This window comes from Pleurodeles waltl, chromosome 3_1, assembly GCF_031143425.1.
Source record: "Pleurodeles waltl isolate 20211129_DDA chromosome 3_1, aPleWal1.hap1.20221129, whole genome shotgun sequence".
Lineage (NCBI taxonomy): Eukaryota > Metazoa > Chordata > Amphibia > Caudata > Salamandridae > Pleurodeles > Pleurodeles waltl.
The window spans coordinates 365,263,623-365,275,798 of record NC_090440.1 but is presented as its reverse complement, the minus strand read 5'-3'; the positions used below and the strand labels follow the sequence as shown (position 1 = coordinate 365,275,798).

The 12,176-nt window shown below is 47.3% G+C and overlaps 1 protein-coding gene across 1 annotated transcript in view; it reads right to left on the bottom strand.

Annotated features, from left to right (window-relative positions):
- Window positions 1-12,176, bottom strand: part of TRPM7 (transient receptor potential cation channel subfamily M member 7) — a 1,269,618-nt gene that overhangs the window by 232,662 nt on the left and 1,024,780 nt on the right. The window contains exon 30 of the mRNA XM_069222535.1: window positions 794-834. Within this exon, the coding sequence (XP_069078636.1) occupies window positions 794-834 (41 nt within the window). The remainder of the gene's footprint in view (window positions 1-793; window positions 835-12,176) is intronic.

Genomic DNA, 12,176 nt, shown 5'->3' with positions numbered 1-12,176 from the left:
GCTTCACTCTGTGTCTTGGGAATATCACCTAGACTTCTCTGGACCATTTCCATTTGGTTACTCTAGAAACAATGTTTGGACAGCACCTCTAAAGTGATTAAAACAACTGTACCCCCAGTCTTAACACCCATCACTTACAGTGCCATGTAACATGAAAAATACTAGTGATTGAGCAGTTAACCTGTATTACAAATGAGCTCTGCCATCAGATAAACACCTCTCAATTGAACAACATAAACACATTACAAAGTTAGGTGTGTGTTCTTTTTTTTAGTAATACATTTATCTGACACAAAACACCAGTAGCAACCACTTTTGAACTGGAAGCAAATTATGTAATTGGTCCACTTGCCTATTCAAATAGAGTAATCGAGAATCACTGTCTAAAATCATAGTAACCTTACTGAGCAGGTAGGGAGGAATATAACTTAGTGCCAGAGTAAGGGTGTGGTAAACGGGGCAATAAAATAATCTTGTTACATCGTCCTTAGCAATCAAAGGAGTAAAATGGTATATTTTGCCACATAAGCCATGACTAAGCATAGAGCTAGGAATAGGGTGACGAAATAAGGGTGTTCTCTGGATTTATGATGAGCTTCTTTAATGTAAAAAAATATTTGCAAACAGTACTTCAGTTTTCTTTTCTATGAAATAAAATGAGCTATCATCTAAAATGTCTAATACAAAAATAAGACTACTGTGTCATTAATTCAATGTTTCACTTATGTGTGGCAGTCAGGTCTAATATAGAAATCTCTTTAGTCTTTTGCAGAAGAATCTAGGCAATACTTACATTTGTTTGCTGCTTGAAGATGGTCTGCCTTGCAACCAGTCCTGTGAAAAAGGCAAAAGTTACAAATATTAAGGGGCATTAGGATCGAAAGAACAGATACAGTAACTGGAAATCAATATAGCCAAAATAATAAAATATATCACATTCAGCAAGATACACAATTAACTATAAAACAAACAAATCTCACCTAGTTTTTGAAAAATCAACTCCTATTAAACAACAAAATTGATGTAGTGCTTAGAAAACCAGGCTCTTTGACTCTTAATGACTTTCTCATGGTTACTTCGTCGGACCACTACTTTCACTTATACTCTCCTAAATATGCGCAGTAAATCTATATTCCATCCCTAAAGTAAAAAAGCTGACTTAATGTAGGAAAGTACCCTCTTTCTTAGCATTGTTACTCCCACTTTCTGCCTGTTGTCAGTGTGTTTGACTGTGTTCACTGGGATCCTGCTAACCAGGACCCTAGTGATTAAGCTCACTCCATTTAAACTTGGTTACATGAACCACATACACCCCACATTTGACATAATGGTGCCTCTATGTAAGTCCCTAGTATATGGTACCCAGGTATCCAGGGCATTGGGGTACGAGGGGATCCCCATGGGCTGCATCATGTATTATGCCACCCATGGGGAACCCATGAAAAGTGTATCTGCAAGCCTCATGGAAGGGTGCATGCACCCTTTTCACTACAGGTCATTGCACCAGGTCACTGTAGGTCACCCCTATGGTAGGCCCTCATAGCCCAGAGGGCAGGGTGCAGGTATCTGTGTGTGAGGGCACCCCTGCACTAGCAGAGGTACCCCCACGAACTCCAGTTCCATTTTCTCAGACTCATGAGTGCGGTGATGGCATTTTATGCGTGTACTGGACATATGTCACTACCTATGTCCAGCTACACAATGGCAACTCCGAACCCAGGCATGTTTGGTATTAAACATGTTGCCAGTATTGGAAGTATGATCCCATGCACTCTGGGGGCTCCTTAGAGGACCCCCAGGATTGCTCCTACCAGCCTTCTGGGGTTTTCAGGGCAGCCCAAGCTGCGGCCACACCTCAGACAGGTTTCTTCCCTCCTGCTGCTTTATCAGCTCAGGCCCAGGAAGGCAGAACAAAGGATTTCCTTCTTTACGGGTGGAGGAGGGGGACACCCTCTCCCTTTGGAAATGGGTGTTACATGGCATGGGAGGGGTAGCCTCCCTAAGCCACTGGTATGCTTTGAAGGGCACAAACCAGTCTACACCAGTTAAGGGACCCCTAGTCCCTGCTCTCGCGCGAAACTGGACAATGGAAAGGGAAGTGACCACTCCCCTGTCCATTACCACCCCAAGGGTGGTGCCCAGAGCTCCTCCAGAGGGTCCCTGGGTTCTGCCATCTTGAATCCAAGGTGGGCTGGGACCTCTGGGAGCATCTGAGTGGCCAGGTCATGTGGATGAAGTCATAGCACCCTGCTGATAGGTAGTCACCTGGCTAGGTGACGAATCCCCCTTTCAGGGCTATTTAGGGTCTCTCTCTTGGGTGGGTCCTCAGTTTCGGCTTCAAAGACTCCAGCAGGACTCCTCTGCAACCTCCACATCGACTTCTAGCCACTGGAACCGCAACTGGACCCTCCAGGAACCGACAACCTGCATCAACGACGAAGACTCTGCTTGCAACATTGTTTCTACTGCTTTTTCCAGCTTCTGTAACAATTCCCTGGCTGTGCATTCTCTGAGGGCGGAAAGTCTTCAGTCTGCAGAAGGTGGAAGAAGGAATCTCTCTTAGAGGGAAGCAGTCACTCCTCTGCCTCCGCAGGCACCAACTGCAACAACGACCGGCTGTGTGGATGATCTCTCATTCTGAGTTGCGTGGATCCTGCATCATGGGTAGTGGTCTGGAGTAGTCCTTCTGGTCCTCTCTGCCGGCTGTCCAACTTTGGTGGAGGTAAGCCCTTGCCTTCCCACACAGGACAGTACCCCGGTGCACCTAGTCTCTTGCAGCTAGCAAGGCTTTTTGGCATCTCCTCCAAGGGATCTTCAGGCTCCATGCAGTCCCAGCCCCCAGCACTCTTCCCTGTGACACACAGCCCTCTGCATGCTTCTTCAGCGATGTGGGACCCTTCTCCCGTTCTTCTGCGTGGGCTTCTCTGCGACTCCTGGTTCCTCTCCCAGTGGGTCTCCTGTGGTTGCTGCCTTTTCTTCTGCGGACTCTGCCTTACTGAGGGTCCTGCAGGACTCCCCTTGTTGGTTGAGTTCTCCTGGACGTTACTGGTCCCCTTCACCTCCACTTTTGCCTAGGCTTGTTGGTGGCTTTTCCATGCCACTGACCGACTGCAGTCATCCATCCGGCATGGGACGCTGATTGCATCCTCCAGGAAACTCTTAACCTGCTCCAGTGCTGCATTCCTGACCGTTTTCGTCCTACCGTCAACCAACTCCTGCAACCACATCTGGGAGGGTAGTGGCTCCTGCCCCCACTGGACTCCTCTCTGACTTCTGGACTTGGTCCCCTTCTGCCACAGGTCTTCCTTTTCAGGAATCCACCACTGGTTTCTTGCAGTCTTGTCTGGGTGTTGCATTTTCTTCTTTTCCTTCGTTTTGGGTGGTTTGGGGAAAATCCAGTAAGTTACTCCTGTCTTCCTGGTTGTTGGGGAGCACTGTGGTATTTACCTTTGGGGTTTCCTAGCTCCCCTAGCTCCCCTTTACACATCCCACTTACCTAGGTGGGGGTCCTGCATTCACATTAAATTTTTTTAGCATTTGGTTTGGGCTCCCCCTAGGGTCACTATTGCCTATTGCTATTTGCACTGTTTTCTAACACTTTCTATGCCTATTTCTGATTACTAGTGTACATATCCAGTGTGTTACTTACCTCCTATTGGAGGCTTGCCTCTCTAGTACTTTTAGGTAATTGTGTCACTAAAATAAAGTACCTTTATTTTTGTAACAGAGTGTTTTCTTTCTTTGTGTAAGTGCTGTGTGACTACAGTGGTATTGCATGAGCTTTGCATGTCTCCTAGATAAGCCTTGGCTGCTCATACACAACTACCTCAAGAGTGCTTGGCTTCTAGACACTGCCTACACTACACTAATAGGGGATACCTGGACCTGGTATAAGTACCTCAGGTACCCACCACACACCAGGCCAGCGTCCTACATCAGGGTTTATCTAGCTGGTATTCTAAAGAGTCCAGCATCCCCTCCAATCCTTCCTCATATTCGTACTCAGCGTAGGAAGAGTCCAAATCCAACCTAGGGTGAGAAGGCCCCATCGAACGCCGTTCTGGATCGTCGGGGATAAGGATCGGGTTGACGTTGATCGTGGGGTACAATCAATGTCAGAAGCGTCAGCGGCCTAGCAGGCGCCGGCGAAGGTTGCAGAGTCTGAAGGCACGGTACCCAGAGGGCCCCTATGCAAACCCCCAGGCCCTGAAGGCGCTGCAGAGTGGTCGGACTGCCCAAACATGAAGAGCATGGCCTCTTAAAACTCCTTGAGTTGGGCAGGGGTCGCCCCGACTCCCAGAAACTCAGGGAGGTGTGGTGCGGACACAGAAGTAGATTCTGCGGACGGAGGCCTGAAGCGTCGAAGCCCCTCCAGTGTCGCATTGACTTATTTTTATTACCCAAATGACTCAAAGATTTCAATGACAACGAGTGGTGCTGACTCCGCGAATGATCTCAAAACCATCCTCTCGAGCTAGACCGTAAACATTGCAGAGTCGAGTGCCGGGCCGCCATGAGCTTTACGGATCGCTTCCTCAAAGCCTTCGGGTGCATAGCCCGGCACTTGGAGCACAACTTTGGGTCGTGGTTGCGCTCCAGACACCACAAACAGACCTGAAGCGGATTCGTCATGGACACCATATGGTGACAGGCCTAGCAAAGCTGGAAAACGGTTTTCGGGGACATTCGAGATGTTCCAAGGGTCACCACAAAACCTCGACAAAAGGGTGGAATTCGGTCAAAAAAATTACCAGGGTAGCTCTTCTCCGGATCAGCACATGGCGTGGGAAGAAAAGAACTGAAGTCACTACGCCAAGGCGGTGCCTACATACGACTCTGACGTCATCACAGCAACCACGACACCAATGACGGGCGTGGAGTCGACCGACGTCACCTGAATGCAAGCAAGGGTACTGCTCGAAGAAAAATCTCCGGATCCAGTCTTACGCCTGGGGAAATTCTAAGGTAAGGAATCTGCAACAATAAGTCTCTATGAGATAAAAGAATATCAAATTAACTAACTTTCAATGGTTTAGAATAATGAGGAACACTAAGCAACAAACATCTCCCAGGCTCCGGAATATACTGTTTTGGTAAATGGACACCTGGCTGTAAAAACACCAACCACTTCAGGAGGAAGATCAAAGGCTATCAACTCCACACATGGAGGTGTAGGTTATGCAAGCTCAGGTGCATGACCCAACTGTACTGCTACAACAGAAACTTGTCCCAAAGGAGCAGCGGAATCAGGGGACAAATGCTCATGGCCAGACACTCAGAGTACCATACCCTCCTCGCCCAGTCTGGGGTCACTAAGACGACGTGATCTCAGTCCCCACTGACCTTTTTCAGTACTCTGGCCAGTAGAAGGAGGGGTGGAAAGGCATATAGGAGTCCCGGGCCCTAGTGCAGATGAAACGCACACACAAACATAACGGACTGACTTGTGAACTCTAATGTGCTAAAGCTTTGACAATGCACATTCTCTGCAGTGGTCATACGATCGCCCTGTGACAGCTCAGAGAATAACTGCCATAAGGGATCCGCTAGGCAATTGAGGCTGATTTTGTCTGCCTTGGTGACAAGGATCCTGCCATGAGATGTACAATCAGGAAAAAGCTCTAATGGTTCAGCCACTTCCAGAGACGTAGAGACTCCTAGCACATGATACATGATCCCACACCACCTTGTTCACTACAGTACCACATGATGGTTGTGTGGTCTATAAGCACCTGTACTCGTTTGCTCTTGATTGTTGGGAGGAACGCCTTTGGTGCTGTGCAAATAGCTTGCAACTCAGGTAAGTTGATGTGGAGGAGAACTTCTGCCACACTAAAGTCCTCTGATCTCCACCTCTGTTAGATGACCTCTCCAACAATGTATCCTTCATGACTATTAGTTCTGAAAGGGTTAGAGATAGGGGCTTTGTTGCAGCAACCACAGCAGGTCTTTCGCAGTCTCCATCGACACCTGTGTGGAGTCTGACAGATTGCCTTAGTGCTGAGATTTCAAATCCTTCTGCATATTTCAGATCCCATTGCAGAGTCTGCTTGTGCCACTTGGCATGGTCCACAAGCAGAAAGCAGGAGGCCAAGAAGGCTCATAGGCTGCATGTCGAAATACTGGCATCATAGCCCACATCTCCTGGACTGGCTCGGAAAAGCACCATGGCCAGGATGGCTCGGGTAAAGGAGAGTTGCTTTTAAGGAGCTGTGTGTGACTTCGGCATGTTGATGATAAAACATAACAATGTCAACGAGTTAGCTGTTGTCTAGAGGTGGTTACAACTGTTTGAGGCATGTCTGCTTTCAGTAACCAGAAATCAAGGTATGAGAAGACTGGTAGTCTGAACCTCCGCAGATGAGCCTGGACCACCACAATCACTTCAGTGAACACCCAAGTTTCACTGGTTAGGCAAAGAGGAGCACAGAGAACTGGAAAAGATGGTGACCGACCTGAAATCACATACAGTCTCTGCTGGTAACACTGTCCAAAGCTTTGAAAGGGGCAAGTGGTGATACCAGCAAGCAGGTGGAGCTGGGCCTTAAGAGTCGATTGTGACCTTGCTCTCGTTGAATCTTTTTCAGGTAAATCCCGCCTTTGCTCCAAACAGGGGAGAACCGTTGAATGGCATGTCCATGAGGAACTGCTGGATGTCAGACGAGAAGCCTGCTGAGAATATCCAGGCATGGCGCCGTAGCCCCTACACTGGTTCTGACTGCATGACCCAGACAGTTGGCCGTGTCCAGGCCAGACTTGATGCCTGCATCTTGACTACCTAATATGAGCAGCTTGGACTTCATCAGACAGACGTTGTCCTTAGTAAGTGTGACTACCTGCCCAGGAGATAAGAGGCATTTAATGATCTTAGGACAACATTTCCATTCGCTTTGACTTTCTGTCAACAGGGTTTTTGGAAAGGCATTTGGGCTTAGTCGGTTGGTGGATGCCTGCACTATTAAACTCTTTGGCTGGGAGGCTGGAGTAAAATGTCTGGGTCCCTAGGAGCAGGTCTTTGCTGCCTTTTCACTTACCTGCTGACTGGTGGGCAAGATGCTGACTTTGCCCACAAGCACATCAGTCACTACCTCAGTGAAGGCCAGTAGACGTTCCTGCTTTGCGTGTGCAAGATTCAGGATTTAATTGAGCACATTAGTTGTGAAATCTGCAATTGGCAGGATAACTTTGGCCATCATCATTGTCCTCAGCATCTGGTGTATAGTCCAGGTCAGAGTGGTGTCCACATGAGGGATTAATTTCGGAGTCCAATAAAAGTAACAGATCCATATCCAGCACTGATTACCTCAGGCCTGGTCTTGGTGTTCTAGGTGACAATGGATGGGACCCTGGCATCTAAAACAGTGCAGTTGGTACCAAAGGAAACGTTGCAGCTGACCCTGGAGATGGATCAGAAAGAGGGACTGGAGGGTCGAGGGCAAGTGTAGCAGACGGCGTCAGGGACAGATGCACCAGAAGGAACCCAACTGGTACCTACCTCATATACATGGGGTCCAAAGGGACTCGATGCGATCCCAAAAATTCTGTCCATTGGCAAGCGAAGCTTGTGGAGCTGTTGTGGTGTTGCCATCCATTGTAGATTGGACTGGGTTTGGACCAGGTGAAACAGGGGAGTTGTTGGTTCTGAACATAGAGACCGACTTTGTGGCCTGAAGGTGCCTAACAAACTGCACAAATTCAACCAAGACAGCGTTTTCAGCTTCTTGAATTTGGCAATGGCAAGTTTGGTCTCTCGATCCTGAATGGTCTTTTGATACATTTTAGCATTGCAGTCCCATACATGGATTGTACTTGATTTTGAGGCATCAGATACAGTCTTGGCGGGTGACAGTGACAGACATTTATCTCACACAGGCACAACATGGCTTGAACTGTTGTTTTAGGGGGTATCATGCTGCACGCTGTAAAGTTTATGAGGGAAAAGATCAGTGTCACGAATGACAGGATTTGAAAGCACCAAATTCACATGGGCAGGCTAGGAAAGAAAGGGAATGATGTCAGTGCATGGAGGTGGCCCATTGATATAGGGGCCCTGAAGCCATATCTGGGGTGGAACGGATCAGACATGGAGCTGCATGACACCACCTACCGACGTATCAGGGAATTCCTATGAACATTTTTGGATCCAGTATAATGCTTGGGGATATTCAAAGTGTGATGTATCTGTCTCTATAAGAAAGGCAGAAAGGGCTGCAGAAGCAAACGAAAAAGACCAAATAAATCCAATAAGTAATCTTTAAGTGTGCTGATAGCAAAGATTTGCCAGGTCAGAGACAAAACAAACACAAAAGACATCAAGAAACCTGGCTTGACAAAGATGGACTTGTCAGTCCTCACAACCAGTAAAGAACATAAGCCAGCATCTAGAATAGACGGCGTTTGTGCATTAACACAAGCAGCCAATATCACATCCACCACCTCCAACGAGAAGTCAAAACAACTCAGTTGATTTTGTTCAAATCATCATGCATAGAAATGTTGATTGTGGAGGTTCAGGTGCAGAACTTTGCCCTCTGGCTGGGTCAGCAGGCCCTCCTGAAGAAGCACTCCAAGTAGAGGGTAGATGCTAATATCCAACAGGTTGGGATACTAAACTTGTCAGGTCCAGTGCAGAGCTTTCAAAATGAGCTGGGACCAATTCTTCCTGACCTTCTGCAGGACCAGCGGTAGCAGCAGGAGAGACTAGAATGCACTAGGAACGCAGGAGTCCCACAAAGGTGGAATGCATCTTCCACAGAGCTGCAAGAAAAAAACTCCAGGACACAAACGGTCGTACACTGAACTTTATTGGAGGTAGAGAAAACCTCTAATAAGGGCATCTCCCACTGAGTGCTGTTGCCATAAGCTACTTCCCGCAGTAGATACCACTTGCAACTGGGAATATGATCCCTCCCCTGACATTTAGTCAACCCCCAACTGCCCTGCTTATTGCAATACGACATGGCAGTTCTATTGTGTATTACAACCTGGACTGACCTTCCTCTGGTGAAAGGCAGAAGGCTGTGAAGGTCAGAGGGTGAAGGTTTTTATGGTGATACTGCTCCATCGAAGACTGCAGATTTTCACCACATCCAGGTGGTACCCTTCCGCCTAACCTGGAGACAACACGTTCATCAATTAGGTGAGCTCTCAATGGGGCAAGCTGAAAATGGTCTACATGTCAGGTTGGCATCCACTATCTACCATGGACGGTCCTGGGCTGTCTCTTCCGATATACAGATGCAGTCTGTGAGGCACCCCCAGTGTTGGACCTTCTGAAGGTGAAGGTTCCACAACAGAGCCGGCATGCGCCAATGGGAATCAGGCACCACAAGTATACATGAACCTAGGGCAGAGTAATCTCTGAACCATCTGGGAATGAACTAAAGAACAAGCCTGAAACATAAGGATCACTGCCAAAATTGTCTCATACTCATTGATGTTGGAAGACTTTCAAAGTCCCTGTGTCCAAGTTGACCCCTATAAAGGGAATCCACTGCACAAACCAAACATGGAATTTCAAATTGTTGATGGAGAACCCCCAAGACAGCAACAAAGCTATCGCTTCCCAGTGGTCTGAGACCAACTGAGGCAAGCCCGCCTTTAGTGGCTAGTTGGCAAGGTACAAGAGTACATGCATTCTTGACCTGTAAAAATGAGCTGCAACCACCAAAATCATTTTCGTGAACACCAGTTGGGACTCAAAAAGACTCAAAGACTTGATGGTGAACAGAAAGTATTCCAACCACATGACAAACAAGAGAAAACACCTGGAGGACTAACTGATCTGGACATGAATATCAAGTTCAAGGATACCATCCAATATACAGGACCCACAGTTGCCAGAGCCTGTGTCAACATTAGCATTTTGAACTTATCCCGCCTGGGGAAGATGCAGAACCCGGATATATAGGATCAGTCTCAGGCCACTGTGCTTCTTGGGGACCAGGAAATACAAGGAGTAACTTCCTGTGTATGCTTTGCCTCCTCTGACATCACTTCAATCACAAACCTTGGTAAGCAGTGTCTGGACTTTTCTAGTTAGGGCGGAAGCATGCCTCACTACTGTCTTGCCACATGTTTAACAACCTAACAAACCCCCAAGTTAAAAAAACTGCACATCTGCTAGAGAGGCAAAATCAAATGCTGCAGGTAATAGTTTCATATGACCATTTGAGAGGAACCTAAAACAGAACAGAGCAGTCTGCAGTGGGTGGGGAAGAGTCAGACTGCTGCATCTGCAGGTGTCCATGACCTCTGCTACCCCTCTACTTTTGCAGTCACAAAATGGCTAAATAAGCAGGCTATGAGGACTGCCTCTGTCAGTGGGCATGTCCCCTGGAGCACCCCTGGAACCTCTGGTGTTGTTGGTGAAACTAGCAAGCAAAAGTGTCCCATGGGAGTACGCTGGCTGTCCTTAAATCACTCCAAAGTTAGATATGCCTTCATTCCGAACAGAATGGCTCTATCAAATGGCCTCCACTGTCTTTGGAAAATCCAGCAAAATGAATCAAAGCTTGTCATTGGATAAGTATGTTCGTGCTGATGATGCCGCCAACACAGTTCATGATGTTCAGACCAACCCTAAGAATGTATTTACCTACATCCTGGCTGTCATGTATGAATTGAGTAAATGAAGACCTGACCACCACAAGGAGAGTGGGCGAGATGTCTCTCGCCTTTTCCAGAGCACATGACGGCCCAAGAGTCATTTCAATGACCGCAGGGCCAAAGTAATAGAAGTAAAAAATATTTTACATACCCCTAAGGTGCCAATACTTCTGGACTCCCCATCTAAAGGAGCAGTAGATAAAGTATTAGGGTTCACCTTGCTCACCGAAACCTGAACAACAAAACTCCTCAGAGTTAAATGTTGCATCCGAATGGACAGCCTCCCAGGAGCAGGCCTGTGCTGCCGAGCAATAGGGTGGCTCACAGTGGTGCAGAGAAATGTTTAACCTGAACAATGTTAGAACAGGTAGCTGTAAGAGCAACTGTCAGGGTTTGAATAATGGCAATAAGGGCTCAGTAGTTGATGCTTCATGTCGCAAAAGTTTAGTCTGTAGTCAGCCCCCTCATCTCCACCGTGGGCATCAGTAAATTTAAAATCTCTATGGCCCTCCATAAACCACTGCAAAGGATGCACTCTCTTCCAGGGATGGAGAAACCAAGGGTAACTACAATTCAGATTCAGTTGAAGTATCCAAACCAGTGACATTCTGGAGGATGAGTGAGGGGCCAGCATCAATGTAACAAGGTGGAGTAAATTCTCATCCTCTTCATCATCACCTTCGTTTTGGGGAATCTGTTCTAGCCCCTGGACCACATCGGAGTTAGACCCACAAAAAGGCCTCCAACCTCCGATCTTCTTCCGATTAAGCTTGTGGTGGGGCAACGCAACAGTAGGGGAATGCTCTGAGCCAACAAGTCACTCTCAAGTCACATCTTTTTAGAGATTAGAGTTCTAAGGTCTGAGCGCATGGGGCCAAAGGATTATTTTTACTCGGTTTCTGGTCTGCAGTTCAACATCTGAGCAACAGATTAGTAGGGCTCCTCATCCCAAAAGCATTTCAGTTAGAGCCTTGCCTTCCAATGAACCATTCAGTAACACTTGCTCCCAAGTGTCTCTCTTGACATAACATCTTGCGGGATGCTTGATCTTTGTGGTTCTATAGTAAAGTGTCCATGTTGGACAATCCTAGATCTCCTTTCGCCCAATCCGATTTCAGTGTGCCTAACCTCACTCTGCTTCTCATTCCAGCCCAGACCAGAGGTCCCATGAGCCTGTCAAGCACTTTAAATGTCTGGCATTAAATGTGGCACATGTAATATATGCATGCATCGTGGGAGGAGTATCATTTTAGCAACTGCAATACTTACCATTATGAAGAGGGGCAAAGTGTTCAGTAACCCCCACCCCTGAATTAGGGCAGAGGAGCATTGCCCCCCGCTGCCAGTGCAGCAAACATGAAAAAAAAATGGTAATAAAATGAATTACCATTTTATTATTCACTCCAGAGCAGTGTTTGAAGGTGGGCATTGCTGCTGACTGGTGATGCTCACTCCAACAGTTTATACTGCACATGTCAGTTTAGTTGGCTGTCTTCAGCCGGCCAGCCTCACCTGCGCAGTGTAAACCTCTCCACCTAACTGTCTTAGATAGCATGAACGTCAAGGCA